We start from the raw sequence: 26,954 nt of genomic DNA on the forward strand, positions 1-26,954 counted from the left end.
GGTTGTCCAATCTCTTCTTAAAACCCTCCGGTATTGGAGCATTCACAACTTCTGGAGGCAGGTTGTTCCACTGATCGTTCTGTCAGGAAATTTCTCCTTAGTTCTTGGTTGGTTCTCTCCTTGATTAGTTTCTATCCATTGCTTCTTGTCCTGCCCTCAGGTGCTTTGGAGAATAGGTTGATCCCTTCTTCTTTGTGGCAGCCCGAGATATTGGAACACTGCTATCATGTCACCCCTGATCCTTCTTTTCATTAAACTAAGCACACCCAATCCCAGCAACCATTCTTTATGTTACAGTCCCCTGATCATCTTTGTTGCTCTTCTCTGCACTGTTTCTAGAGCCTCAACATCTTTTTTTTACATTGTGGAAACCAAAATTGGATGCAGTATTCCAAGTGTGGCCTTACCAAGGCATTGTAAAGTGATATTAACACGTCATGTGATCTTGATGCTATTTCTCTATTAATGCAGCCTAGCACTGTGTTGGCTTTTTTGGCAGCTGCTGCATACTGCTGGCTCATATTGTGATTCCAAGATCCCTCTCACAGTTGCTACTATTGAGCAAGGTACCACCTATACTATACCTGTGCATTTGATTTTTCTTGCCTAAATGCAGAACACTATCTTTTTTCGCCACTGACTTTCATTTTGGTAGATAGTACCGATGTTCAAGTCTGTCCAGGTCCTCCTGTATCTTAAGCCTATCTTCTGGAGCGAGTGTTGGCTAATCCTGCCAGTTTGGTGTCATCTGCAAATTTGCTGAGTTCCCCATCTATCCTGTCATCCAAATCATTGATGAAGATGTTGAAGAGCACTGGGCCCAGAACTGAGCCCTGGGGCACCCCACTGCATATTTCTCTCCCAGTTTCACTGAGGAGATCATTGTACTACAAAGTCTGAGAATCTATGCCTTAAGACACAGAGCTAGGAAAAAAAGAGATTTTAGAGGTATAAACAAATGACAGCATTAGAGGGAAATGTTATTTTTAGAATTTGTCTTCAGCTGAAGCTTTCTCCCTGCTCCTTACAGAATATTGACTCCCAAGGGTAGACAAGAAAAAAAAAATAGAAAGGGAGAGGCAATTTTTTTTTTGTTGTTGTTTCTCTCTCTATTTGGGCCTTCCTTTTTTCCCCAGCTTGTTCTAACATGCTGGTTGGAATCCTTTGCTGCCTTCTTTAACCCACTGAAGTGAGTCACACACCAAGCCCATCACTTTTTGCTCACTCTTGTTGCAACGTGTGGGTGACAGAAACTCTCCAGGAGGATGGGAAGTGCTTGAATAGTCAATGAGTTTTGTTTTTGTTGCATAAATCTTAGTTCTGAACAGCTGGGAGGGCTTGCGACAACACGGTTACAGCCTTGAAAAGCCCTCCGCCCCCAAACAGCAAAACCTCTGTGGGCTCTAAAAACAACAAATGATTTTGTCAATATCATTCAATGACGCTTTCATGGCTGCGCCTTTATGCCAGTCCATAATCCATCTGAAAATAATAAAATAAAAGTTAGAGAAAGAAGAATATTACTTCTGATGTTTACTTCCTAATCTGGTTCCTTCCAGATGTGGGGGGGGGACTATAAATCCCCAAATGGAGGGATGCTGGATGTTGCAGTCCTAACAGGTTATGGAAGGCAACTCCATGTGTATAAAACCAGTTGACACCATCTTTAAAAAGGCATCTGTTGAGCTGATCAGATTTGGGCTGCATCAGAAGCCACCAGAAGAAGCAAAGGAATAGAAAAACCATGCTACGTTCTACTGGTCCTTGTTGAGTGTATGTTCAAGAATTTGGGAAAACCAAGAAAATGGATAAATTTAGACCCCTTGTTGAACATCTTGATTTTAGCAGCTGAGATCTGGTAGTTCTACTTTTGCTGTGTGAGAAAGAGAAGAAGGGCAGGTATTTTCCAAAACAAGATCTCTTGTCCTGTAGTTTTAATAAATACCTGGTTTAGGAGTAGGAAAAGCCCAATGACCACAATCACAATGGTTTAGCAGGGGCAGTACAGGGAGTGGATAAACTCAGTTTGGGGAGATAGATGTTCCTTGATTTTAAAATGGTGCTTATAGCGTCCATAATTTTCAGTTTTCCCACTCACCTTTCCACAGGCAAAGATAGAGGGCTGCAGAAGAAGGCTTGATGATCTCCCGTGGCCCTGTGGCTTCCAATTGCCCATCCCTGGTGGAGATAAAATTATCTTCAAAGAGTTGTTGTAGAAAAGAGGAAAGAAAATGATCCAAGAACTGGAGCAGATCTCTATGAGGAAAGCTGATAAAGCTTGGAGCTATTTCGTTTAGGAAAAAAAGATGTTACCAATAAAGGAGAATCTTTGGTGCTCAGAGTTGAAATGACATGTCCTTTGTGCTCTCTGAGCTTGCTTGTTTTCTTGCAGACATTTCATTACCCAAACTAAGTAACATCTTCAGTGATAAGACAACATCAGTGCTAGGACTACAGCTCAAGGTTGAGATGGTGTTCTCTGAGCTTGGTTGTTTCCTTGCTAGCAATGATGATGTTACCTGATTTAGGTAATTAAACATCTTCAAGAAAACATCTGCAAGTTCAGAAACCAACAAGGATCCCTCAAAAAAAGGTGTATAAGAAGGGACACACCACAGAGTGGAAGTAAACAAACAAAAAGGTATTCTCCCTTCTTTTTCCCTTCATGTTAAGAATATGATGTTTGGAGATGTAGGTTAATGAAAGCTAAAGTTAAGTATCCTTTCAACTACCTGAACTCCTGGCAGCTTCATGGACCTCTGTGTATCATTTCCTTGAAAATAACATGGAAGTGATTTGCCACAGCCTTTTTCCAAATTGTTTCCTGTCTTCTGACTTGAGCCCATTGCTTTATCATTTCCTGGTGGTTTCCCACACAAGTATCAACCAGCTGCTTAGCTTTTCTTTGAGATCAGCCCCATTCATATCAATGGTGGGGAACTCATTTTAACTGAGCCTTGAAAAACCCTGGAATGAGAAGGAGCCATGGCTAGCTTCACAGAGGGATTAAAGCAGGGGTCTTCAAACTTGGCCCTTTTATGACTTGTGGACTTCAACTCCCAGAATTCCTCAGCCAGGCATGCTGGCTGAGGAATTCTAGGAGTTGAAGTCCACAAGTCATAAAAGGGCCAAGTTTGAAGACCCCTGGATTAAAGAATTTGCTTGGATAGAGTTTCTCAACCTTGGTCATTTGAAGATATGTGGACTTCAACCCCAGTCAGCTTGTTTCTGGGAGTTGAAATCTACCCATCTTAAAAGTGGACACGTTTGAGAAATACTGTCCTAGAAGATCAAAGTAGCAGTGCTGGCTAGTCACTGCAGTTCTCTGTTACTTCGGACATGTTTCAGAATAGCAATTCCAGGGGAAGATTAAGGGAAATATGTTATTTCACTCATATTTTGCCTCCACAGATGTTCCTGATGGTCTCATGCACTAAGGCATTCACCCTTTCCAATCACAAAAAAATTAAATAAATTCTTAAACTTCAGGGTTTTTTCTTTCTTTCTTTGAACCGGTTGTGTTCTTTGTTCTTTTTCCTAATTGATTCAAAATGTAAATTTTGATTAAGTTACTCAATTGAGACTGCTAATCTAAAGTTACTCATTTCCACAGTCCTTTTCAGAAGCAGAATAAAACACTGAAATATCTAATGCTAAAATTTTACAGCACAATGGCGAACAATCATTAAAGCACAATAGCTATAAATAGGGAATGCTGGAGGGTTATATGGAAACTGCCTGGGAAAATACAGACATTGTGACTTGCCACCTATAACAAGTGAGTTGGAATCAAAGAATTATTGTACTGTTGGGGGGCCAGCACAGAAAAGGCTCCGTTTATTGATTCTACCTCCCTTATGTCTGAAAGTGAGAATATTCACAGCAGGACATCAGAGGGTGATTTTAAGTCAGCAACTTTAAACTGTGAGGATTTCAATTCCCAGAATTCCCCATCCAGCATGTTGGCTGGGGAATTCTGGGAGTTGAAGTCTGCACATCTTACTTAAAGTTGCTGAGGTTGCGCAACACTGTTCTAAGCAGAGGGAAGTTTGAAGGACAGATGGCCCTCGAGATTAAAAGTACCCCCTCCCACTGCCAAGCTCACCCAGAAGAGCATTGCACATTCACTCCCACTGGGTGTGTCACGACAAATGCACAAGAATATTCTTGTAAAGTAAACGTTTTCCCAATCTGCATTCTGAAATTGAAGATTACAGAATGTAAATACCACACTGGATGGATTACAAAACAGAGATATATGACACATCACACACTCCTGGCATCACTTTGAGTCCATTATAGCCTCTGTGTGTGCATAATTACATTTATATGTTTTGGGATCCAGGTAAGATGCATATTCTCTGCTGCCCTGAATTTAATGGCACCCCTTCATTAGGCAACGTTTGAGGGCCACCAGCACATTGGGAAGTTTAAAAGTATGCGTTAAACTTTCCCAAAAGAGCTGTTAGGGTGGGCATGGCCTGTCAGAAAGCCCTCCTGGCGAGAAGGCAAAATCACTGCCTAGCATAATTTCTATTGTGGCATTCAAGTCCAAGGGCATTGCTGAAAATAAATATAATGCTAGATGCTGGCACTTCATTTTGCAGCATAGCAACTTTCTCTTTAACTGTTTGTAACCAAACAACTTTTTTAAAACAGGAGGGCAAAGAGGGGCTGGTTTAGCAGGGTATTGGTGCCTCTGAGTGGCACGTCACCCATCCTGTGATAGGGGTCTTTCTTTACTTATTAAAAGTCTCAGGTTCATGCTGACCATCCCTTGCAGGCTAAGCCAAGTTCCCTTCTGAAACCCTTAAGTGGTAGTGGTGGTTCTGCTGCTGCTGCTGCTGCAGTGGGTGAGATGGAGCAGTTTCCTCACACAAAATAAGATTTTTTTTCCCCCATATTCTTAGATCAGCCCTTATGGGCCTGGTGCAAATACGGAGGATAAGGTATTTGTATGTAATGTGTATGTCTGTAGATAAGAAGGGAATTCAAAATTACGTCCCAGATTGTCTAGTTCTGTTCCATCATTTGTACCATATGACACACTATTAACATGATTAGCACTATCAACACGATTAATACTGGAACAGTTTAGATGTGTGCATCACTCAGTATAATACCATATTTTATCTTATTTTTTTTATTTTATTGTATACATTCATTTATCTTTTGATCCTGTCACACGCCTTTGCCTTTCATAAATAGATAGATCAGTACATGAAGCAATTCTATGGATATTTTATTCTGTCCGGCCAATAAATAAAGCATTTAAAATTGAAATTTTGCTGGTGCAGCTTTGCTAAGTGTAGGGGTCCAAGAGTAAAACAAACTTTCCCCTTCTAAAACCCCCTGCCTAACCCTCTCCCAAAGCCCCAAGGCCTCACCTCCCTTGCATCGCTTTTACTTTTCTTTCACCCCCCCCCCCCGTTTTCGGCAGATACCACCCAGCTAATGTCCTTGCTGGGTGCAGACAGAATGACATTTTTTCTGCATCCTTTAAGAATGGCAGCTATGATAGCAAATTGCCTCCCTCCGCTGCCTTAAAACCTTTCCTCCTTTTTTAAAAATTTTTTATTATTTTTCACCATACACCAAAACAAACTTAAAATACATAAACATAAATCTTTTCTTTTAACAGAACAGGACTATACATTTTAAGCATTCTTTACATCTTATTTACATTTTATGTCCATCGATAATTATGTCTTTTTCTTTCTCTGTTCTAGCCAATTATAACATTTATTCCAAATTTCATAAAATTCTGTTGCCTCCTTGTCTTTTAATTCTAACGTTTAAGTTTGTTCATTTCTGCGCATTCCAAGATTTTGTACATAATCATATCATTCGTGGGTCTATTTTCACGCTTCCAACATTGAGCATATGCTATACGAGCTGCAGTCAATATGTGTATAATGATGTGTTGGAGTTAAAACCCTTCCTCCTGAGGACCACAAAAAAAATCAGCTTTTCCATGAGGAAAAAAGCTACACTCTTGGACTTTCTCTCCTCCTTTATTTCTTTCTCCCCCTCCCTAAGACCTCTTCCAATTCTCTTCATCTCTACACACACACACACACACACACACACACACACACACACACACACCCCTTGTTCCGATAATGGCAGCTCTTCCTCGCTGCCTGGTTTGCAAAGGGTTAACTGCTGCACCTGCTGAGTTGTACCTGTCTCCTGGCACCTGTCTCTCCCAGCCAATCAGGCGCAGGAACCTGACAGAGCCTACCTGTCAGCAGAACGCCTGTACAACATAAACCTCTGGCTTTGAAAGAAAGCCTTCACTTTACAGCTGATGACTCTCTTTAGACGGCACTAGGAGCGCTTCAGCCCAGGAGGGAAAGGAAACTAACCATCTTTTGGCTAAAGCCGACATTGGAAAACCTGGGCAGACCATGTCTAATGACGTTGAGTAAGTGGACTGATTTTCCGAACCTACCTCGCCGCGTTTCGGGAGCGACGGGATTCGAAGCGGGCTGCTGCTGCCGTCGCCGCCGCGCATTTTCCAGCAATTCTTTCTCGCAGAAAACCAGGGAAAAAAAAAAAAAGATTAGAAAACTAGAAATGTTCATTCCAAGCCCCCTTCGGTTATTTCCCTTTTAAAAAACAAACGAGCTGCTTTAATTAACTGGGAGTGGGTTGCTGTGTTTGGTTTCAGAAGCAATGGCAGTATTTTCCGTGGAGTGGGGCGTGGGACGCTAAATACTTTAGCAAACTTGCCCCGGGTGCAACTGAAGTTTGTGATATTATTCCTCCCTCTCGCAAATGCCAGTTGAGTTGGAAAGGGATACGTTTTGGTCTCTTAATGTTTGAAGAAACAGCAGTCCAAGGGCGATGTTGTGCCTTTCCTGTACTGTACAGCTAAGCTGATAGTTATTTCCTCTGGAGTTTTGGATGTTTATTATTTTTGGATATGATCCTGGATTTATTGCATAAGAACATCTCATCTGGGAGAGAATTCAAGATTCCTCCCAGGGCACAGAGAGGTGCTTCTAAATGTCTTCTGCTGGTCTGTGGATAAAGCTGTTGGGGAACGGAGCTTTTTCAGAAAGCCTATCAAAATGAGCATTTTATTCACCCCTTCATTTGAAAGGACAGATAGTTGGTAACCACTGCACCATAATGTAAGAAAGAAAAGGAGATTCTGCTTTCTACACTTACTCTACAATGCGATTTCTGAATGCTAATGAGCACTGTGTAGAGGTAGAGGATGGTTATTTTTTTAAAATCAAGTAGATCAATGTCACACTAGATTATTAGCTAAGGCTATTTACCTATAGATAAACCCACTGAGCGTAATGGCATGTGCTTTTCTGCATAAGTAGATACAGGAATGCAGAGATAATGTTGCAGTGAGATTTGCTGTGGAAATGCAGAGCTAACACTTTCATTGTGGGACAAATGTTAATAGGTTGGGCCTGCTCCATCCAATGCAGAGGCAATCTTCTGCTGGCACGCTTCCAGAAGTGAGGGCTGACACTCTACTTATGTTGACTCAGATAATAACATAATCTAAACTCAAAAGAGATGTCCTGACAGCTTTGAAGTTGGTTCACTTGTGATTCATCCCCATATACTTCCTTCACAGAATTGGGTTAGGGAAAACAGGTGTTTGAATGGCTTGGAATGGAACAAAACCTTGGAATAATTTGTTGAGGATTGGTTCTCAGCAAGAAATGAAGAAGCCTGGGCTAAACTAACTTGGATTTAAGGTTACCTGCCTCTACAGATAATTAACACACCCAGTGCAGCTAATAGACGTCTCTTCACATCTTTAATAAATACAGGCCAGATTTTTAAAAAAATTAATGGAGGCTGTAGGCTTTCAGAAGAGTCCGTCCAAGTCTATTATTTTGTGTATTTTGATACAGAAGGGTATAACTCTTAAAAGAGATATGGATTTTTATAGAGCAGAAACTTTATTGATGAAGGCACAGCAGGGGTAATTTGGGGGCTGGGGGGTTTTTTGGGGAGGGGGGGTTTGGAAGAAAAAGGTTGCTTGAGGTACATTATGGCTGGATTCTCAATTTAAATTGAGCAGTTGGCTTATTTGCAAAGAATGCAGTGGTGACAAGGAGATGACGTGGGATGAGTGAGAAAAACTGGAGCAGTTTTTCCTATGGGATTCCTATGGGCTAAAGCCTTTGACTGATTTAGTTTTGAAGATTTAAACCCCGGCTTAGGACAATATGCGAACCCAGCCAATATTGGCTTATTCAATAAACCAAAGTTTTCGGCCAAGTGTGAAGACAGTCTTTAACCTGAAAAGTGGTTAATTCTGATTTCTGGGTCTCGGCTGTAAAGGGAATGCAGTGTTTTCTCATAGATAGATGGATAGATAATAGATAGGGAGAGAGAGAGAGAGAGAGAGAGAGAGAGAGAGAGAGAGAGAGAAATACAATGGATGGATGGATGGATGGATGGATGGATAGAGATAGATAGAGATATTTATAGATATAAATATAGATAGATATAGATATAGATAGATATGATATATAGATACAATAGATAAATACGATAGATAAATACGATGGATGGATGGATGGATGGATGGATGGATGGATGGATGGATGGATACGATATATAGTTAGAATAGATAAATACGATGGATGGATGGATAGATAGATAGAGAGATAGAGAGAGAGATACGATAGATACGATAGATAAATATAATGGATGGATGGATGGATGGATGGATAGAGAGATAGAGAGAGAGAGAGAGAGAGAGAGAGAGAGAGAGAGAGATCCTTGAATTAGCTTATTCCTTTGCTGGAAAACAACCAGTGCACATGAATTCTTTTATACATCCAGGTTCGAGGCCAACTTTTGTACTGCAATTGTAACCTGTTTTAAGCAAGTAATACTTTTCATTGCATGAAGATGGTAACAGGAAAATCTGCATTCATAGAATTTTCTTGCTTCAGCCTGCCATTAATGGTGCAATGGTGGGGCTGACGAGCAAATTGACAAGCTTGTTTTAGAGACACTCTTTTTTGTCTTGATTGATGCCCTTTTCCACCAGTTGAAATTGCAGTAAATTACAGATGCCTCTTCCTCCCCAGCAGCTCAACTCTATGATGTCCACAGTAATAACAACTCTTACATAGATTTGTGTAGCATTTCCCCCCCCCCCCTAGTTGCTCCAAGCATTCGGCATATATCTATTTGGACACTTTCCAGGGAGATATTTAAGATTCTCACCTCTGGCTGTGCAGCCTGGGCCTTTTCAGGTGTGCTTTGAAAGGAAACAATTTCCCGCTTGCGTGGATAGTTGGTATCATAAGCTATCTGCCCTTTTCTTTACCTGCAAGGGTGGTCAAAAAACTCACGTATGTGTATGTGCATTGCACGTAAACGATGAGTAAAACTTTAATGACACACTTGCAGCCACCACCTTGGGGTTCTGGACACCTTCCCTCCTTGGACACCCTGATATTTCCAAATCTTCAGAATGGATCCTCGATGTTTTGATCCCACTCTGCTTGATCGCTTTCAAGATTGCTCAGCTGTCCTTGGCAGCATCCTTTACCTTTGCCTCTAAGGCCTGTGGCTGATTGGACGGAGGGGTTGGGGCAAGGGAGAACCACCAATGGCCTATCTGTGTACTCTATGGCAGGGGTCCCTCAACTTGGCAACTTTAAGACTTGTGGACTTCAACTCCCAGAATTCCTCAGCCAGTTTTGCTGGCTGAGGAATTCTGGGAGTTGAAGTCCACAAGTCTTAAAGTTGGCAAGGTTGGAGACCCCTGCTCTATGGAATCTCCAGCCAGTTTTAGATCAGACTTTGGCTAACTTTGGCTTCTTTATGACATGACATTGTTTGCAGTTATCACACTCTCTTGTGGTATAATATGTGTGCCTGTATACATATCAACAACCACCACCATCACCATGCCGTGTTTATCCATACGGAACAACCCCTGTCTTTCCAATGATGCCTTTCCTAAGGCAATTGTTTTATTTTGAAGGTAACTCCTTTTGGAGAAAAGAATGACTTTTCTTCGCATAAACCATCACCACTACGATCCCAAAGAGTTCAGAGTCTCAGAAAAGAGAAAGATTTACATTTTGTTCTCTTCCCCCCCCCCCAAATCTGCCCCTTTGAAGAATCTGCATTCTACGGCTTTCCTTTGAAATCTTCCTGACAATAATGATTGTGTATCGGGTGGTTTACACAACGGGTAAGAAAAGGTCTTGATTTTTCCACTGACTGTTTGAAAGATAGTTGACTGGGATTTTTGTGGCGTCTCCTCTATTGTGATGTTGAACTCCCGAGCCTGATAAAAGAGCCCCACATTGTGATGCCTCTTCTCTGGGGTCTCTGCCCTGATGCCCCAACTGTCTCTTTAGACCTCTTGAATATGCAGGCCATCGCTTTCAAAGGATTGATCCCGGGGGATCATCCACAGAGATGCTGATGGGTTCCACCTGAAGGCACCGAATGCAGAGACAATCTGCAATTAGTGACAGTTATCTTTAGGGGCAGGCGAGGGCTGTGGGGCTCAGCTGAAAAATCCAAGGGTTTGGTGAACCTCACAAGTCCGTAAGGAGCTGAGGGAATCTTTCAGGGAATGCTTTTTCTCAGCTGAGGTGAGGAGAAAGTCTCCCTTCACTCCAACACAGTGTTTCTCAACCTTGACAATTTTAAGGCATGCGGACTTCAACTCCCAGAATTCCACAGCCAGCATTGCTGGCTGTGGAATTCTGGGAGTTGAAGTCCGCATGCCTTAAAATTGTCAAGGTTGAGAAGCACTGCTTGAACAAACTGGTAGCCTTTGGATGTCTTGGGACTACAGTAGTCAAAATAATAGAATAACAAGTTGGAAAGGGTTTTGGAGGTCATCTAGTCCAACCCCCTGCTCAGGCAGGAAACCCTATACCCTTTCAGACAAACAGTTGTCCAATCTCTTCTTAAAAACTTTTAGTGTTGGAGCACCCACAGCTTCGGGAGACAAGTTGTTCCACTGATTAACTGTTCTCACTGACAGGAAATGTCTCCTTATTTCTAGCTTGGTTCTCTCCTTGGTAAGTTTCCATCTGTTGCTTCTTGTCCTTCTTCCAGGTGCTTTAGAGAATAGGTGGACCCCATCTTCCTTATGGCAGCCCCTTAGATATTGGAACCCTGCTATCATGTCACCCCTCGTCTTTCTCTTCATTAAACTAGACATACCCAATTCCTGCAACCGTTCTTCATATGTTTTAGCCACTAATTCTTGGAAGTGTCTGGCTACAGGAGGTTGCTCAGAGGTGGAGGGCAAGGAAGAAGGCTGAATCCCCCTCCCCGCCCCCAGGTTGTTTGGCCTTTGAAGAAACCACATTCCCATCCAATACATCTGAGAATATGCAGGTGAATCTGTCTACCTAGTGATAATGTCCTGTATTTGGATTGTGACTCTGATTGTGGCTGAACACCAAATTGGGACAGAAAAGTAAGGAACCTCAGCACCTCTGAAACTCTTGTCTTGCCCTGAAATCAATCAATCAATGAATCAATGAATCAATCAATCTGATTCTGAGCAAGGGGAGAGACGGGCCCCAAAACATGTCTATGCAGAATCACTGAATTATGTTTCTTTGTTTATTCCACTGACCTCTTTGATTCAAGAGAACAAAGTGGTGTACACAGCACACTTTCATTCCATTTTTTTTTCTGCACAACCCTGGGAGGGATTTGGGCTAAGAGAGGGGCACTGGCCAGGGACCATCCATGGTTAGGAGGGACATGTGCCTGGAGCTCTCCAGCCCAATGCTTTAAACCAGTGTTTCTCAACCTTGACAATTTTAAGGCATGTGGACTTCAACTCCCAGAATTCCACAGCCAGCAAGTTTGTCAAATTGTCAAAGTTTAAACATGGACACAAGTCCACATGCCTTAAAATTGTCAAGTTTAAACATTACAGTGTTTTGCAAACTCAACCACTTTAAGACCTGTGGACTTCAACTCCCAGGATTCCTCAGTCAGCAACTGACAGGTGGCAATTGTTTTCCTGTGGGGAGGGAAACTCTGATCCTCTTCTTTCCTGGAGTTCTCTTTGGGACAGAAACACGGTTGAATGGTTGTTCTAATGGAGCGTCTGCCATATTGTAGGGATGCATCAAACACATGATAATTTGATTCTCCCCTTGTTTGATCAAGGGGAATGCTGGCTAGGGCTGTCCTTGAAATCTTGTACAGGAAAGGTATCATTAGAAAGACAGGGATTGTTCCATATGGATAAATACGGCATGGTGATGGTGGTGGTTGTCAATATGTGTACAGACACACATATTATGGTTTGCAGACAACAGAGTGTTTGCAAACACTCAGATTGTTTGCAAACAATGTCATGTCATAAAGAAGCCAAAGTTAGCCAAACAATGTCATGTCATAAAGAAGCCAAACTGGCTGGAGATTCCATAGAGCAGGGGTCTCCAACCTTGCCAACTTTAAGACTTGTGGACTTCAGCTCCCAGAATTCCTCAGCCAGACCCAAATAAAGGGGTCAGGGTCAAAAAAACAAAACTCACAGCCACATCCATACAATCAAAGCCCTACCCCCTTTCTTGACGTTTTTGGACTCTTTCCCTGTCAATACCCCTATTTCTGGACCAGCATGGGCAACATCCAACCTGATCTAATGAGGAAAAGTTGGGTTAGGGATATCCCACAGATGTTCCCCAGCTGCCTTTGGGGCAGATGCCCCCCTCAGCTGACCTACCTCACCAGGATGTTGTTGTGAGGAAAACCTGTGAGGACGGGACACTACAGATGCCCCCGGGAGCTCCGGTGGTGTAGTGGTTGAACTACAATATTGCAGGTTAATTCTGCCCACAGTCTGGAGTTCGATCTTTACAGGGCTCAAGCTTGACTCAGCCTTCCATCCTTCTGAGGTTAGTCAAATGAGGACCCAGATTGTTGGGGGCAACATGCAAATCATGCTTATATTGTAAACCACTCAGAGAGGGCTGTAAAGTGCTATGGGGCGGTATTTAAGACTCAAATGCTGTTGCTATGAGCTCCCGAAGGAGGAAAAAATGAGATGTCAGTCTAACCTCAAGTCTTTTCTCATCTTGTGGCTCCAGAAATGGTGTGATTGTCGATTCTGTAAACCACGTAGAGCAGGGTTTTTCTACCTTGACAATTTTAAGCCACGTAGACTTCAACTCCCAGAATTCCACAGCCAGCAATGCTGGCTGTGGAATTCTGGGAATTGAAGTCCACGTGCCTTAAAATTGTCAAGGTTGAGAAACACCGACGTAGGGAGTGCTGTAAACTAAAGCACTATGAAGCTGTATATAAGTCTAAGTGCTATTGCTATATCAGCCATAGGTTTTGAAAATCAGGCGTTGTATCAGCCACGGAATAGATATGGCACCCTTTTAAAAAAAGAAAATCAAAAATACTGTCTTCCAGAAAATGAAAGCAGGAAAAAAAAAAGAGTCCAACAATCTCAGGTCTACCGTACTTCTCTTTATCTATTGATTTATTCATTTATGATTCTGCACTTTAGGCATTTTTCACTGTCTCTGCTCTTTGCCTAAGAGTTCCAGAATAGGGGTGGGGATGCAGGCGCACGCCTACTGCAGGTTGTATTGCTGCGTGCTGACTGGGAGGGAATGGATTTATTTCCCAGAATTCCCCTCCACTCAACTTCCCCCACCCCCCATCTACCGTCCCAGGGATGGGCTTCCCCCATCCAGCTGACCCCTTCTGAAGGGCAGTGAGCGCAAGCTCTGCCGTGTGCCAGGAAAAGTGCCGGCCTGGAAGGAGTTAAAGCCTGCACGGCTCCCCGCTGTGGTTTGTGGTCGAAACCATGATTGCCAGGAGCAAATTTTTGTCATGCAGCAAGGCGTGCTCTTGAAACGTTGAGTTATGCTTTTGGTGAATGAAAAAGGTGAAGCCTTTTATTAACGTGCAGGAGGCCTTCTCCTGAATCCAGGCTGTGTGTGCATGTGTGTCTGTGTGTGTGTGTGTGACAGTGTGTGTATGAGACAGAGAGAGACCAAGACAGACTGCATGCATGGATGTCTTTCTCTTCCCCCCCCCCTTTTTTTTTCTTTCTTCATTTCAGGACAAAAAAAAAAAGTTAGGAAAGTCCTCTAAAGCATAGCTGGCTGAGGAATTCTGGGAGCTGAAGTTCACAAGTCTTAAAGTTGTCAAGGTTGCAGACCCCTGCTCTAAAGTTAGGAAAATGTTTGCAGATAATAATAATATGCATAATAATAATAATAACATGCAACAAAATTTACGTGACACCCCAAGACCAGGTCCCACACACATAATCCCCAAACACACTCCCACCCACCCCTAAACCACCCAAAACATCCACCCAGTAGACCAAGTAATACTGTCCAACAGTTCACTGATGGTGGCCCTTTAGTTCATTATTGAGTGCAATTACAGCTCTGGGATAAAAACTATTCAGAAAACGTGTGGTCCGAGTTTTAATTGTTCTTTATCTTCTGCCAGAAGGCAACCGTCCAAAAAGATTGTAAGCAGGATGGGAAAAGTCTCTGAGAATGTTATGCAACTTCCTCAAACAGTGAGATTCGAAGATGTTGTCCAGGGCTGGTAGCTGGAGTCCGATAATATTCTGGGCAGTTTTAATAATTCTCTGTAGAGCTTTTTTGTCCGCTACAGAGCTTCTCCCATACCATGCAAGAATGCCGTATGTCAGGACACTCTCAATGGTGCTGTGATAATAGGACGGAAGTAAATGCTGAGATAGATTTATCTTCCTTAGCATTCTCAGGAAGTACAGCCTCTTCTGTGCCTTCTTCACAAGCATGTTAGCATTCATAGTCCATGAGAGGTCCTCAGAGATATAAGTGCCCAGAAATTTAAAACTACCCACCCTCTCCACCTCCTCACCATTTATGTACAGTGGTAGATGTATATCTTTCTTCTCCAAGAGAGAAGATGAACTTGTCTTCACCGAGAAACATTTAAACTGCAACCGGTGTGCCTTTTTGTTTGTATCTAACACAACTCCCCCATGCTGAGGGCATCTGATGCTCATGCTGTTCTCACCGGCTAATACCAGCGATGGCTGCTTGGTTTCCCAGAGGACCCCTCTACTCGAGAGTTGCAAGGTTTTGAAAAGGATATTGGCTGTTGGGAGACTTTCTTGTGCGAGTTCCTATGTAAAGGTAGCTCTGGAATTACAGCCCTTGGTTTAGTGACAAAAACTACAACAGCACTGAAAAAAAGACTTATAACCAGTCCTCACACTTACAACTGTTGCAGCATCTCCATGGTCACGTGATCAAAACATGAATAGCCGGCAACCTGAACGTATTTACAAAAGTTGTAGCATCCCGGGGATCGGGGGATCGCCATGTGGGAAGACAGATTCGCTTAACGACTGTGTGTTTCACTTAATAACTGCAGTGATTAACAACTGTGGCAAAAAAAGACGTAAAATCGGGCGCAACTCATTGCTTAGCCTTCTGGTCCCATTTCAGTTCAAGTCAGGACTCTGTGTGTGTGTGTGTTTTGTGTAAACATGAAGCCAGCACAGTGCCTGAATGAGCATTAATATAAGCCCCATTTCTGGTCTGAGAGAAATGATGGGAACATAGGAAGCTGGCTTGTATTTGGGTTCACACAGCCTGCTAAATGTTTGGTTCTGGAGTACTGTGTGCGATGGCTTATGCAGGGGCCTAGTGGGGGTCAATGGTGGGCAAGGGGGAGGAGAGGGGGCTGGAATTCTGTGCGCAAATGTTGCTTCTGCTGATCTCAGAATAGCTAAGCCAGGTCAAAGATGGTTGCTTTTTGGATGGGAGACTACTAGGGCTAGAGTAGGGGTCTTCAAACTTGGCCCTTTTATGACTTGTGGACTTCAACTCCCAAAATTCCTCAGCCAGCGTGGCACGCTGGCTGAGGAATTCTGGGAGTTGAAGTCCACAAGTCATAAAAGGGTTGAGTTTGAAGACCCCAGGCCTAGAGGCTAGAAGTCAAAAACAACCCAGAAAAAGGCAATTATGGCAAGGAGTCGCTGCAAGTTGAGCAGTTATATTAAATTGTTTAATACAATAAAATGCCAGAAAACACGTATGCATCATTGCTGAAATGTGTCCAAGAAGATCAGGAGTCGAAGGAACTTTGCTCCTTCTCCTTTTCACCCAAGTAGTATTGAGCAGTCTTCTGGCCCAGATTGTCACCATGGATTGCAATAGTTCTCCAGGTTTTCCGAGTGGAGTTTTTCCAACTCTCTTTGGCAATGAAATAGTGGGGTTACTGAACCTAATGCTAGCAAAATTGCCATTTCGCTTGTCAAACCTCTTCTACAGAAAATATAATGATCGTTTGTGCCTTTCTTGAATTTCTGGAAGGTGTTTTCAAAAGTCTCCCTGGCAGCGCTAAGAACTGAAGTTGGCGCTTCCCCAAAAATAAGGTAACCTTCTTAATAAGAGGGAACTGTGCAATTTAGCCCCAAAACTGGTTTAGCATTCTGTATAGGCCAGTGATGGCGAACCTTTTAGAGACCGAGTGCCCAAACTGCAACCCAAAACCCACTTATTTATCACAAAGTGCCAGGGCCACATCAGCATTGTGGTGCCCTCGGGGGGGGGGCAAGGAGGTGCCTCTGAGTGCCACCTCTGGCACGCAAAAACCAAGGGCGCAAAAATGGGCAACTGTGCTGCAAGGCGCAAAGATGGCTTCCTCCGTGCTGCAGGGTGCAGATACAGGGCACTACACCATGCAAGAACGGGGCAGGGCTAGTGAGTATCACGCAGGCACTAGCCCTGCCCCATTTGCAGAGCGTCCGTGCTCGCAGCCCTGTGTGCACATGCGCGCATGTAAAATGCTTCTTCCTTTTCTTCCAGTCCACCAATCGAAAATGGTTGGTGACCTCTGCTCTACCACTTCTACGTGAGCTTGCTAGTCAGCCACTTCGCCTCCTTTATGCTGGTTGGGGCTCCTGCTCCAGGCAGCGGTGGTGGCCTGATGGACCTGCTGCTGGTGGCGGTGGTGCATGTGCCAACAGAGAGGGCTCTGAGTGCTGCCTCTGGCACCCGTGCCATAGGTGTGCCACCACTGGTATAGGCAGATGTCTATAAAGATTCTCAGTCATCCAGATCATGGTTGTTCCAAAGGTGCTTTTTCACAAAGCAACGGTACTTTGTTTTTTCCTTGAAGATGTTTCACTTCTCATCCAAGAAACTTCTAGGATGAGAAGCAAAATGACTTCAAGGAAATACAACATACACTTTTGTACAGACAGAGGTTTCCTTGCAGTCCAGTTGGATATCCTGGTTTATGCACCTTGCTAGTAATCAGGTGTACATCTGGAGATTTTGTGTTTGTTATGTGTGTGCAGAGAACCGCTGGAACATCAGCCCTTCTGTAACTTGTGTGTTTGTGCAAATGATCTTTGGGTTCTTCATTCCTGGTGGCGCTCGTGCAAAAGCAGACCAGTCTAGGGGTTTGATTCAGCAAATCCATTGATGTGTCTTCTGATTTAATATTCAAAGCTACATAACCTGAGATTGAATACTGTGGCATGTCTCCATTGAAGAGAATTGGAAGATTCTCACTTCCCAAGGTGGCACGGAGAAGAGAGCGCGCGTGTGTGTGTATGAGAATGTGTTACATTTCTAGCCTACATTTCATTCAGGACTCAAGGCAACCCCCATACTCTTCTCCCCTCCATGTTGATCTTCATAAAAGCCCTGTGAGATAGAATAGGTTGAGCAATAGCAGCAGATTCATTTTCAACTTTCTACACTGCCCCATTGTATAATAATACCAGTCCATTTTTTTCTCTAATCAATCCATTTTGTAGCAGCATATCCTCGATCCGTGTTTCCTAACCTCGTCAACATTAAAGTGTGAGGAATCCAAGCCCCAGAAGTCCTCACCAGGTAACTGAAGTTTCAAATGTTATTGGAACTCCCATTCCCATCATCCTCAAAAGACATGGCCAGCAAGCAGGTATGTGTCAGCATTAGAGGCAATCCTTGATTTACGACTGGGCACTCAGCAATCATTTGAAGTTACAACAAAGTTACAAAAAGCTATTTAGGACCTGAATTCAAAGTTCCAATGGCTGCCCCCCGCCCTCCTGTGGTCACATGACTGCATTTTGGGCCCTGAGCCCACATTTATAGCTGTTGCAGCATCCCATGGTCACATGACTGTGATTTTTGCTGGAAACTGATTTTACTTTAATTTTTGGCACAAAAAACAGACCCACCTCATAGCAAACACTGCGTTTGTTTAACGATCTCAGCATTCGCTTAACGACCACTGCAAAAAAGCTCATAAGATGGGGCACGGTCATGTGATGACTCGCTTGACAATTGGCATGATTTAAAACCAAAATTGCAGATTCATTTATGGTTGTAAGTTGAGGACTATCTGTATAGGGTTTCTCTTCCTCCTGTATCTGAGAGCAAGGGGGGAAAAAAATTGGGAATGTGAAAATGAAGTGTCCTCTTATTCTTTCCGGGTCTTGAAATGAACATAGCAAATTACAATTTCCAATGTAGAGAAGGGGCACAATTAAAGTTTTCCTTATTGTGAAAGATTTCCCAAGAAATTTTGTCCCAGATTGCCTATCAGTGGAAGATTCATCTCTGCCCACACACGGAGGCTCCACACCTTGTTTCACATGAAGTCTCATGCCATTCCCCTCTTGTTTCTCCTACGTTTAGACCGCATTAGATTCTGTTCAAAATATTGAGCATAAAAAAGTTGCGTTCCTAAAATAGGCTTGCCTATGGTTAAATGAACCATGGTTTACTGACTCTAATTATCTGGTTTTGCACAATGTAGTGAATCATCCACTCACTTCACAGGCCTAGAATATGGTTAGTTAAGGGTGAGGTTAAGTGGATAGTAAGAAGGCAATGACTAGGTTCACCCAACATAATGACCTGGATCAGTTATAAACCAGCAGCTGCATTCATACAACATGTTTAACTTGACAGAATAACAGAGTTGGAGGTCTTCTAATCCAACCCCCTGCTCAAGCAGGAGACCCTATACTATTTCAGACAGGTGGGCTGTCTAGAAGCCTTCAGTGTTAAAATACCCACAACTTCTGAAGGCAAGTCATTCCTCTAATAATTAATTGTTCTCACTGTCAGGAAGTTTCTCCTTAGTTCTAGATTGTTTTTCTCCTTGATTAGTTTTCATCTGTTGCTCCTTACTCTGCCTTCAGAGGCTTTGGAGACCAAGTTGACCCCCTCATCTTTGTGGCAGCCCCTCAAATATTGGAAGACTGCTAACTTAACTGCGTCATGGTTCCTGCTTAGTTATTTTTAACCTTGGTGAAACATAGGACTGGTGGGGGAAATTATTGTTCTGTGTGAACCCAAGCCTCTTTTAATCAATTAATTGAATTTCTATGCCACCCATCTTATTATCCAAAGTGACACTTGGGAGCCCTTAGTTAATCATTCACTACATTTCCCAAAGGTAGGAAGTAGACTAAATCAATAATCGATGAGGTCGATTTAATCATACAGGGAATGATTTTAAAAAAATGCCAAAATGGTGGCCACAACAATGAGTTGGGAGCTCTACTTTTTCATGTGGGTCACCTTTTCTAGCCCTCGCCCCATTACTTTCTGTTTGACTTACCGTATGGTTGACTTAGATCAGTGTTTCTCAATTACGGCAACTTTAAGATGGGTGGACTTCAATTCCCAGGATTCCCCAGCCAGCTCTGCTGGGAGTTGAAGTCCATACATCTTAAAGTTGCCAAGGTTGAGAAACATTGATTTAGATTAGGAGTCTTCAAACTTGGCCCTTTTATGACTTGTGGACTTCAACTCCCAGAATTCCTCAGCCAGCGTGCCTGACTGAAGAATTCTGGGAGTTGAAGTCCACCAGCAGGGGTTTTCAAACTTGGCCGTTTTATGACTTATGGACTTCAACTCTCAGAATTCCTCAGCCCGCCTGAGGAATTCTGGAAGTTGAAGTCCACAAGTCATAAAAGGGCCAAGTTTGAAGACCCCTGATTTAAATAGTTCTGTCCTCTTCTTTGTGACCATGTCAGAAGACAGCCACTGTGTCTCTATCTTTGTTGACAAGGAGGATTTCCTACACCCCCTTTTACTCGCCCTTCTCTGTCTGACAGCTACACAAAAGAGAACAACCTTGTAAAAAAAGAAAGTTTGTTTTACCAAACCGAATTGCCCAAAGACTGACGTTAGCATGACACACTTCGAGAGGTAGAAAAAGGTGAGGTGGGGGTGGGAAGACATCTCAAGAAGATTGGGGGCATTACCTGAAGCTCATTCCTGCCCTATTTCAAACTTTAAGAAAGAACTTAAATGGGCAAGAGGTTTCTCTGTGTGTGGAGGTACCAGCAATACAGTATTTTTATATCTACATATTTTATACCCTACGAATATGGCAATATTAAATACGGCAATATGGCCCATGAATATAACATATGCATACAGGTAGTCCTCTACATATAACCAAAATTGGGTCCAGAATTTCTGATGCTAAGCAAGGCAGTTGTTAAGTAAGTCACATACAATTTTACAACCTTTCTTTGCCACAGTTGTTAAGCCAATCACTGCAGTTGTTAAGTGAATCTGACTCCCCCCATTATCAGAAGCCAGCTGGGAAGGTCACAAATGGCGATCATATGACCCTGGGACATTGCAACCATCGTAAATACATGCCAGTTGCCAAGCACCTGAATTTTGATCACATGATGGAGATGCTGCAATGTTCATAAGTGCAAGGTCCAGTCATAAGTAATTTTTTCAATATCATTGTAACTTCAAAGTCGTTAAACAAATAGTTGTAGGATGAGGACTAGCTGCCAAACCCGAAGCAACCACTAGGTGGTGACAGAGAGATACCGCAAACCCTAATTTTTGGGTTGCCATCTAGTGGTCCTCTGATGATAGTGATGACGATTATTATTATTATTATTGATCATCACACAATCAGCCAGATGTTCATACTGGAGTTGGCATTTTTGTCTACCTATCGAGTCCTTACCCAGGACCTGGGATAGGCAGATGTGGATGTTTGATGGTATTACAGGTATCATCGTAGGATGGAAGCAGTTCCTAGTAAGGCTGCCTTTTGCAATTGACTAATAGCGAATTTGTCAATGGTGATGATGGTGTTCAAGTGGTGCTCCAGTTGTTTTGGGATTGCATCCAAGGTGCCTATTACTATTGATACTACCCTTGCTTGCCTTTGCCACACTTTCTATTTCTATTTGTAGGTCTTTATTACTACTACTACTACTACTACTACTATTACTACTACTACTACTACTGTTGTTGTTGTTGTTACTACTATTATTATTATTTTGGTCGGGAACTGATATTCCAAAGCAAAGATGGCAACAAAACAAAACCAGGATATGTACTTAGTGTAGAATACAGTCAAACTAGCATGCTACATTCTGAAGTGAAATTATAAACAATGCAGACAATTAAAAGCTGGCTTTTAATAGAGTGTTCTGTTACAACTTAGATTGTTTGTGATCCCTGGCAGAGAATTGTTCTTTGCTGCTTGTTTGATTCTTAAGTTTATGTCTGAGCTTATTTTACAGAAGAGTATGTAAGCCACTGAGTCAGTTACTGGATTGACATCCAGTAAATAACAACAACATGGGGTGCTAAGTTTTGTCATGATTTCCTGAACAAACCACATTTGCTGGACTTCACACAACTTGCTTAGCCAGAAAACCATTGTTTACTGAACCCAGGGACTGATCTGCACACATTAAATTGGCATCAAACAAAAGCTGGGTGAACCCACCCTAAAGCAAGAATATTGAATTTTGTGATTCTCAATCAGAATAAAGCTGGAAGGGACCTTGGAGGTCTTGTAGTTCAACCTCAAGAAGGTTACCCGATAACCATTCCAGACAGGTGGCTGTCCAGTCTTTCCTTAAAAACCTCCACCCACAACCTCTGGAGGCAAGCTGTTCCACTGGTTAATTGTTCTCCCTGTTAGGAAGTTACTCCATAGTTCCAGGTTGCTTCTCTCCTTGATTAGCTTCCATCCCTTGTTTCTTGTCTTGCCTTAGATTTTGATGATTTTCTGCAGATTTTGCTCTGTAACTTCTGACAGATTTTGTGTATGTCCTCTTAACTTTGTCCACTTAAAAAGACCCCTGTGATGCATAAACATGATAAACATCAAAAAGTACAAGAATAGCCCTAGGCCAGGGGTAGGCAACCTTGGCTCTTTTATGACTCGTGGACTTCAACTCCCAGAATTACTGAGCCAGCTATTCTGAGAGAAAAGGGAGAGGTTTCCAAGCTGAGCCATGCTGGCTCAGGAATTCTGGGAGTTGAAGTCCACGAGTCATGAAGGGGCCATAGTTCCCCCATGCTGGCTCAGGAATTCTGGGAATTGAAATCCAGGAGTCATGAAGGAGCCAAGGTTTCCCCCATGCTGGCTCAGGAATTCTGGGAATTGAAATCCAGGAGTCATGAAAGGGCCAAGGCTTCCCCCATGCTGGCTCAGGAATTCTGGGAATTGAAGTCCACGAGTCGTGAAGGGGCCAAGGTTGCCTACCCCTGCTCTATGCCAAGGCCAGAAGGGAAACTGCCCGGTTGCTGAATCCCCTTTGCCTTTCTCTCTGCTGCTTGTCATGTGAATATTTAGTCTGGCTGAAGATTCTTGTCTGAACAGGATTAAACAGAGTCAACAGTGGTGAAACCTGAGTCATTGCATGGGGTGCTCCGTTGGAGACAGTCGGGGCGGCACTGAAAAGGAGGAACCGCTGCGTGAGAAAATTTTAAAGACAACGAAACTCGCACTAAAAAAAAGAAATCACCAACCCACCCACCCACCCACCCACCCCGTTAAGAGTTTTCATGCAGAGAGTGAAACTAACTAGCATTAGTCCCGTGTGAGGGACGGTGATGGGTAAAGGGGAGGTAAAGGGGAAAAAAGTCAAACTCTGGAAACTTTTTCCTCTTAGCTTGAGGGTTGATGTTTCTGTCTTTCCTCTGATGGTCTCTGGGGAACCATCATGAAAGTTTTGGAAGCCTAAAAGGTTTTCATTTCATACAAGGGCAAATTCAGTTTATCTTTATGTGCAACTGACACAGCTAAGCCTCTGTGTGTCCTTTGGCAGGGAGGGGTGGGACACAACATTTGGATTCTAAGGTTTTTTGTGGCTTTAACAAGCATCCTGAGCTTTTGGGCCATACTTTGAACCGGGAGCCTGCCCATGACTCAGCTACGAAGAAAGTTCTTGAGGCTTTTCTATGGATTGAAGTGCTGTCATGACTGGCTGTCGTTTTACTTGACCGGTTGTTAACTTTGATTGTTGTACGCTGCCCTGAGTCACATCTGGTGAGATGGGCGGTGAATATAAATTTGATAAACAAATAACTAAACGCTTGCGAATTAGACATTTTCCAAAATACACCATTCTGCAACCTTCCAGAAACAAAGACATGGGTGTATTCGGGGGGGGGGGTAGAATGAAAAAGCAAGCTGGCTCGGACATACAAAAGCCATTTGCTTTTGGGAAGAAGATGATGGCTAGGTCTACCTTGATGCTACCTGGGGATTTATGCTTTGGTAACCTAAAACACTTGTGTGGCATTATGACTAATACGGCCTGGCTCTTGTTCTCTGTTCCTAACCCAGTCTGAATATCTGAATCTCTTCCCAGATTGAGCTAGGACCGGTTCTTTACATAAAAATACTCAATTTGAGGCATCTTCATTTCTTTTATACCGAAGGTTGCAGGGGTTTTTTAAAATAATTTTTTATTTTCCCAAACTCTCCCCCATACATATACCGTGATATTTATCAGATGTTAACATACATTCTTTTTACATTCATATATAAGATACTTTTAATAAAATGAAATAAATACATACCCATGACTTTTGGTGTTGCTCGCCCATTTCCCCTTTCACTGTATCCACACTCCTCCTTCTCTACCTTCTTTCTCCCTTTCTTCTCTTCCCTACTTCCCTCTTCTTCCTCTCCTCTTCTCTTTCCTTCACCACTCTCCTCCCCTTTCTCCCCACTTCTCCTCTTCTCCTCCAACCTTCCTTCTCCCCTCCTTTACTCTTTTCCCTCTCCTCTCCTTTCTTCCCTCTCATCCCTCTTCAGATACAATTCAGGGGTAATGTCCAAGCAACTCCTCTCTCCAAATTTCCCTATTTGTATTATATACAACAAGATTAATTCCTAATTGGAAGGTTGCAGTTTGGTCCACAGGCTGTAAGATGAGCTATCCTATTTCCGAATAGCCACACCAGCATTAAACAACTTATTGTCTGCCCGAAATTGCCAACACCATCTCCAATACCATGAAGTATTTTCAGGAACAAAAGGAAATGGATGGAAGAATTGAAGGAATGATTTGGGGAAGGGAAAGAGAGAGGAGCTATCAAAAATGTTGATCTGGACACTTGTGATCTTTGGTAACCCATCTGGCTTCTTAATAGCCAACCCCCCCCCCAATTTTTTTTTCCAGCATTATGGATTTCCCATTTGCTCAGCCATTGACCCCAGCAGACAAAGAAAGTTAGGGATGGGATGGGGTGACATTGAAAAAAAGATGCTGTGGAAGGAAGGGATGAGTTCAAAGGAAAGATTTGACTTTCCTTTACTTAGAGCAGTGGTTCTCAACCTGTGGGTCGGGATCCCATTTAGGGTCAAACGACCATTTCACGGGGGTCGCCAAACAATGCAGTCCGCCATTTTTCCCCCTTTTCCTTAGCTGTGCTACTCCCTTTTATTCTATTGGCTTTTGAAAGCCAATAGAATAGACTCTCTTGAATAGAGTCTAATTCTATTGGCTTTCAAAAGCCAATAGGAATTGTCCAGGCTGTCTCTGCCCTGCTGAGCCCGCCAAAAGTCCCATTCTGCAAACGGTGCTGCACCAGTTGAGTAATCCTCAACTTACGACCGGTTGAGTAGTCCTCGACTTACGACTGGTTGGGGATCGCGGTCTTAAAAAGGTTGAGAACCACTGACTTAGAATCTTGAGAAAGCTGATTGTTGACGCTGCTGCATCTGGACTAGAGAAATCTAGACGAGCAGAAAAGTGAGGGAATCCCTGACTTGCTATCTGGTGGTCCTCTAAATTTTGGGTGGTCCATGTTTCGACCAAAAGAGCCTGGATGGTTTGGAGCTCTAAGAATGAACTGGATGGAGGTTTGGGGTCCATCCTATCTCACCATTCCTGACTTAAGCAAAACCTATCCAAGTCTGGATACATAACTCTTATTAGCAACACATAATCGCTGCTGGTTGACTCCAGGATGGCGGAGTGGAGAGTGATCTAAGTAAAAGTCTTGCCCTTCAGCCACAGGGCCTCTTTAACTGGAAAAGCACCCAAGGGTGGGGATTGGCAATGATGCCTTTCCCACCTCCTCCCCCCCCAGTGGGACTCTGTTTGATCTGCAGCCTGTCCTCTTTTCCATTTGTGGAAAATCAAAGAAGCGGGGAGGATCTTGGCCTCACTTCTAATCCTTTCTCTCCTTGCAAACAAAGCAGGAGATGAGCTATGCCCAGAGATTGTGACTGATTTAAGAACAAACTCCTTGTAGATCAATGTTTCTCAACTTTGGCAACTGGAAGATGCGTGGACTGGGGAATTCTGGGAGTTGAATTCCACACATCTTCAAGTTGTCAAGGTTAAGAAATACTGCTGTAAATGTTGCGATTATGCCAAATCCAACATTGCTTTCACTATTCCAATCTCAATGTGTCGTTGTATGAGTTCAGATCAGATCTTTAAAGGAAGAGAGAAGGAAAAGCTCAGATCTCTTCATGTGCTTTGGTTGATGTGTAAGCGACGAGCCTGCTTTGTACATCCTGCAGCACAGAAGTGCAATTTGTTTTGTTGGGCATAGCCTGTTGCACAACTGTAGTTTTTCTGATTTGTAAGTTGTGTTTTATTGTGATGGGGCACAAGTCAAGACAGCAGCTTCAGCTATGGAATCAACTTCCCTCCCCCCCATTCCTTTTTTATTGATGCCAATTAAAAAGCGGAGCGGTTTTGATTGCAGGATTGTGACTGTCAATCTGACTTTTTTGATCTGCCTTGAGGGCCATTTTAGTAAGCATCCAACTGTGGCTTGATTCAATCATTCGTGCTTAACAAAAACATAGGTTAGAGGAGGGGTCTTCAAACTTGACCCTTTTATGACTTGTGGACTTCAACTCCCAGAATTCCTCAGCCAGCGTGGCTGGCTGAGGAATTCTGCATGTCCACAAGTCATAAAACAGCCAAGATTGAAGATCCCTGGTAGAGGAGGGGTTTTCAAACTTGACAACTTTAAGCTTTGTGGACTTTAGTTCCCAGAATTCCTCAGCCATCCGTGCTGGTTGGGGAATTTGGGGAGTTGAAATCCACAAGCTTTGGCTTAGAGTGGCACCATGGTTTAAAGCTTACCAGGTACATCCAGCTAAATGTGATTTAGTTAATAAACCCTATGAACCAGAATAAGAGAAATAGGAATCTTATGCCTTTGACAGTTGCATATCCTTGTTAATAAAAATGGAACCTGCAATCAAATTTGCAATAAGAAGTGCTCCTCTGTAGGGTTCCTTCTGCTTCCCTCCCCCCTTCCCATTCTTATGTCCCAATCTCCTAAAAGCCACAAGCAATCTTTTTTGGGTGAGGTGTTATTCATATACTTTTTGTATTTCCACTTCTACAAAATATTGGACAATTCCCAGTTCTGCAAGTTCATGTTTGTGATACTCTCATAACAACATAAGCAATGATCCTCACAATCTGGACATTTGAAGTAAAGAAAAAATAGGGCACTCCCAGTATTTAGTTAGATCAGGGGTAGGCAACCTTGGCTCTTTTATGACTTGTGGACTCCAACTCCCAGAATTCCTGAGTCAGCCATGCTGAGGGGAAAGGGAGAGGTTTCCATGCTGAGCCATGCTGGCTCAGGAATTCTGGGAGTTGAAGTCCACGAGTCATAAAAGAGCCAAGGTTGCCTATCCCTGGGTTAGATATAGTGGAAGTGAAGAGCAAT

General features: G+C 43.0%; 1 protein-coding gene and 1 long non-coding RNA gene across 2 annotated transcripts in view; one reads left to right on the top strand and one right to left on the bottom strand.

Moving 5' to 3' along the window:
• Positions 1 to 491: 491 nt before the first annotated feature.
• On the bottom strand, positions 492 to 7,097 carry LOC120316875. Its single transcript, XR_005559080.1, has 3 exons — positions 6,455 to 7,097; positions 2,099 to 2,178; positions 492 to 1,482 (listed from the first exon to the last, which is right to left on the bottom strand). It is a non-coding gene; the product is annotated as an uncharacterized LOC120316875 (long non-coding RNA).
• The window catches only part of GRHL3 (grainyhead like transcription factor 3), a 66,180-nt gene continuing 45,302 nt past the window's right edge, over positions 6,077 to 26,954 (top strand). Inside the window, exon 1 of the mRNA XM_039362989.1 lies at positions 6,077 to 6,427. Coding sequence (XP_039218923.1) covers positions 6,411 to 6,427 — 17 coding nt within the window. The 5' untranslated portion in view covers positions 6,077 to 6,410. The remainder of the gene's footprint in view (positions 6,428 to 26,954) is intronic.

This window comes from Crotalus tigris, unplaced genomic scaffold (genome assembly GCF_016545835.1).
Source record: "Crotalus tigris isolate CLP2741 ecotype Arizona unplaced genomic scaffold, ASM1654583v1 scf7180000019504.1669754, whole genome shotgun sequence".
NCBI classification, from domain to species: Eukaryota; Metazoa; Chordata; class Lepidosauria; order Squamata; family Viperidae; genus Crotalus; species Crotalus tigris.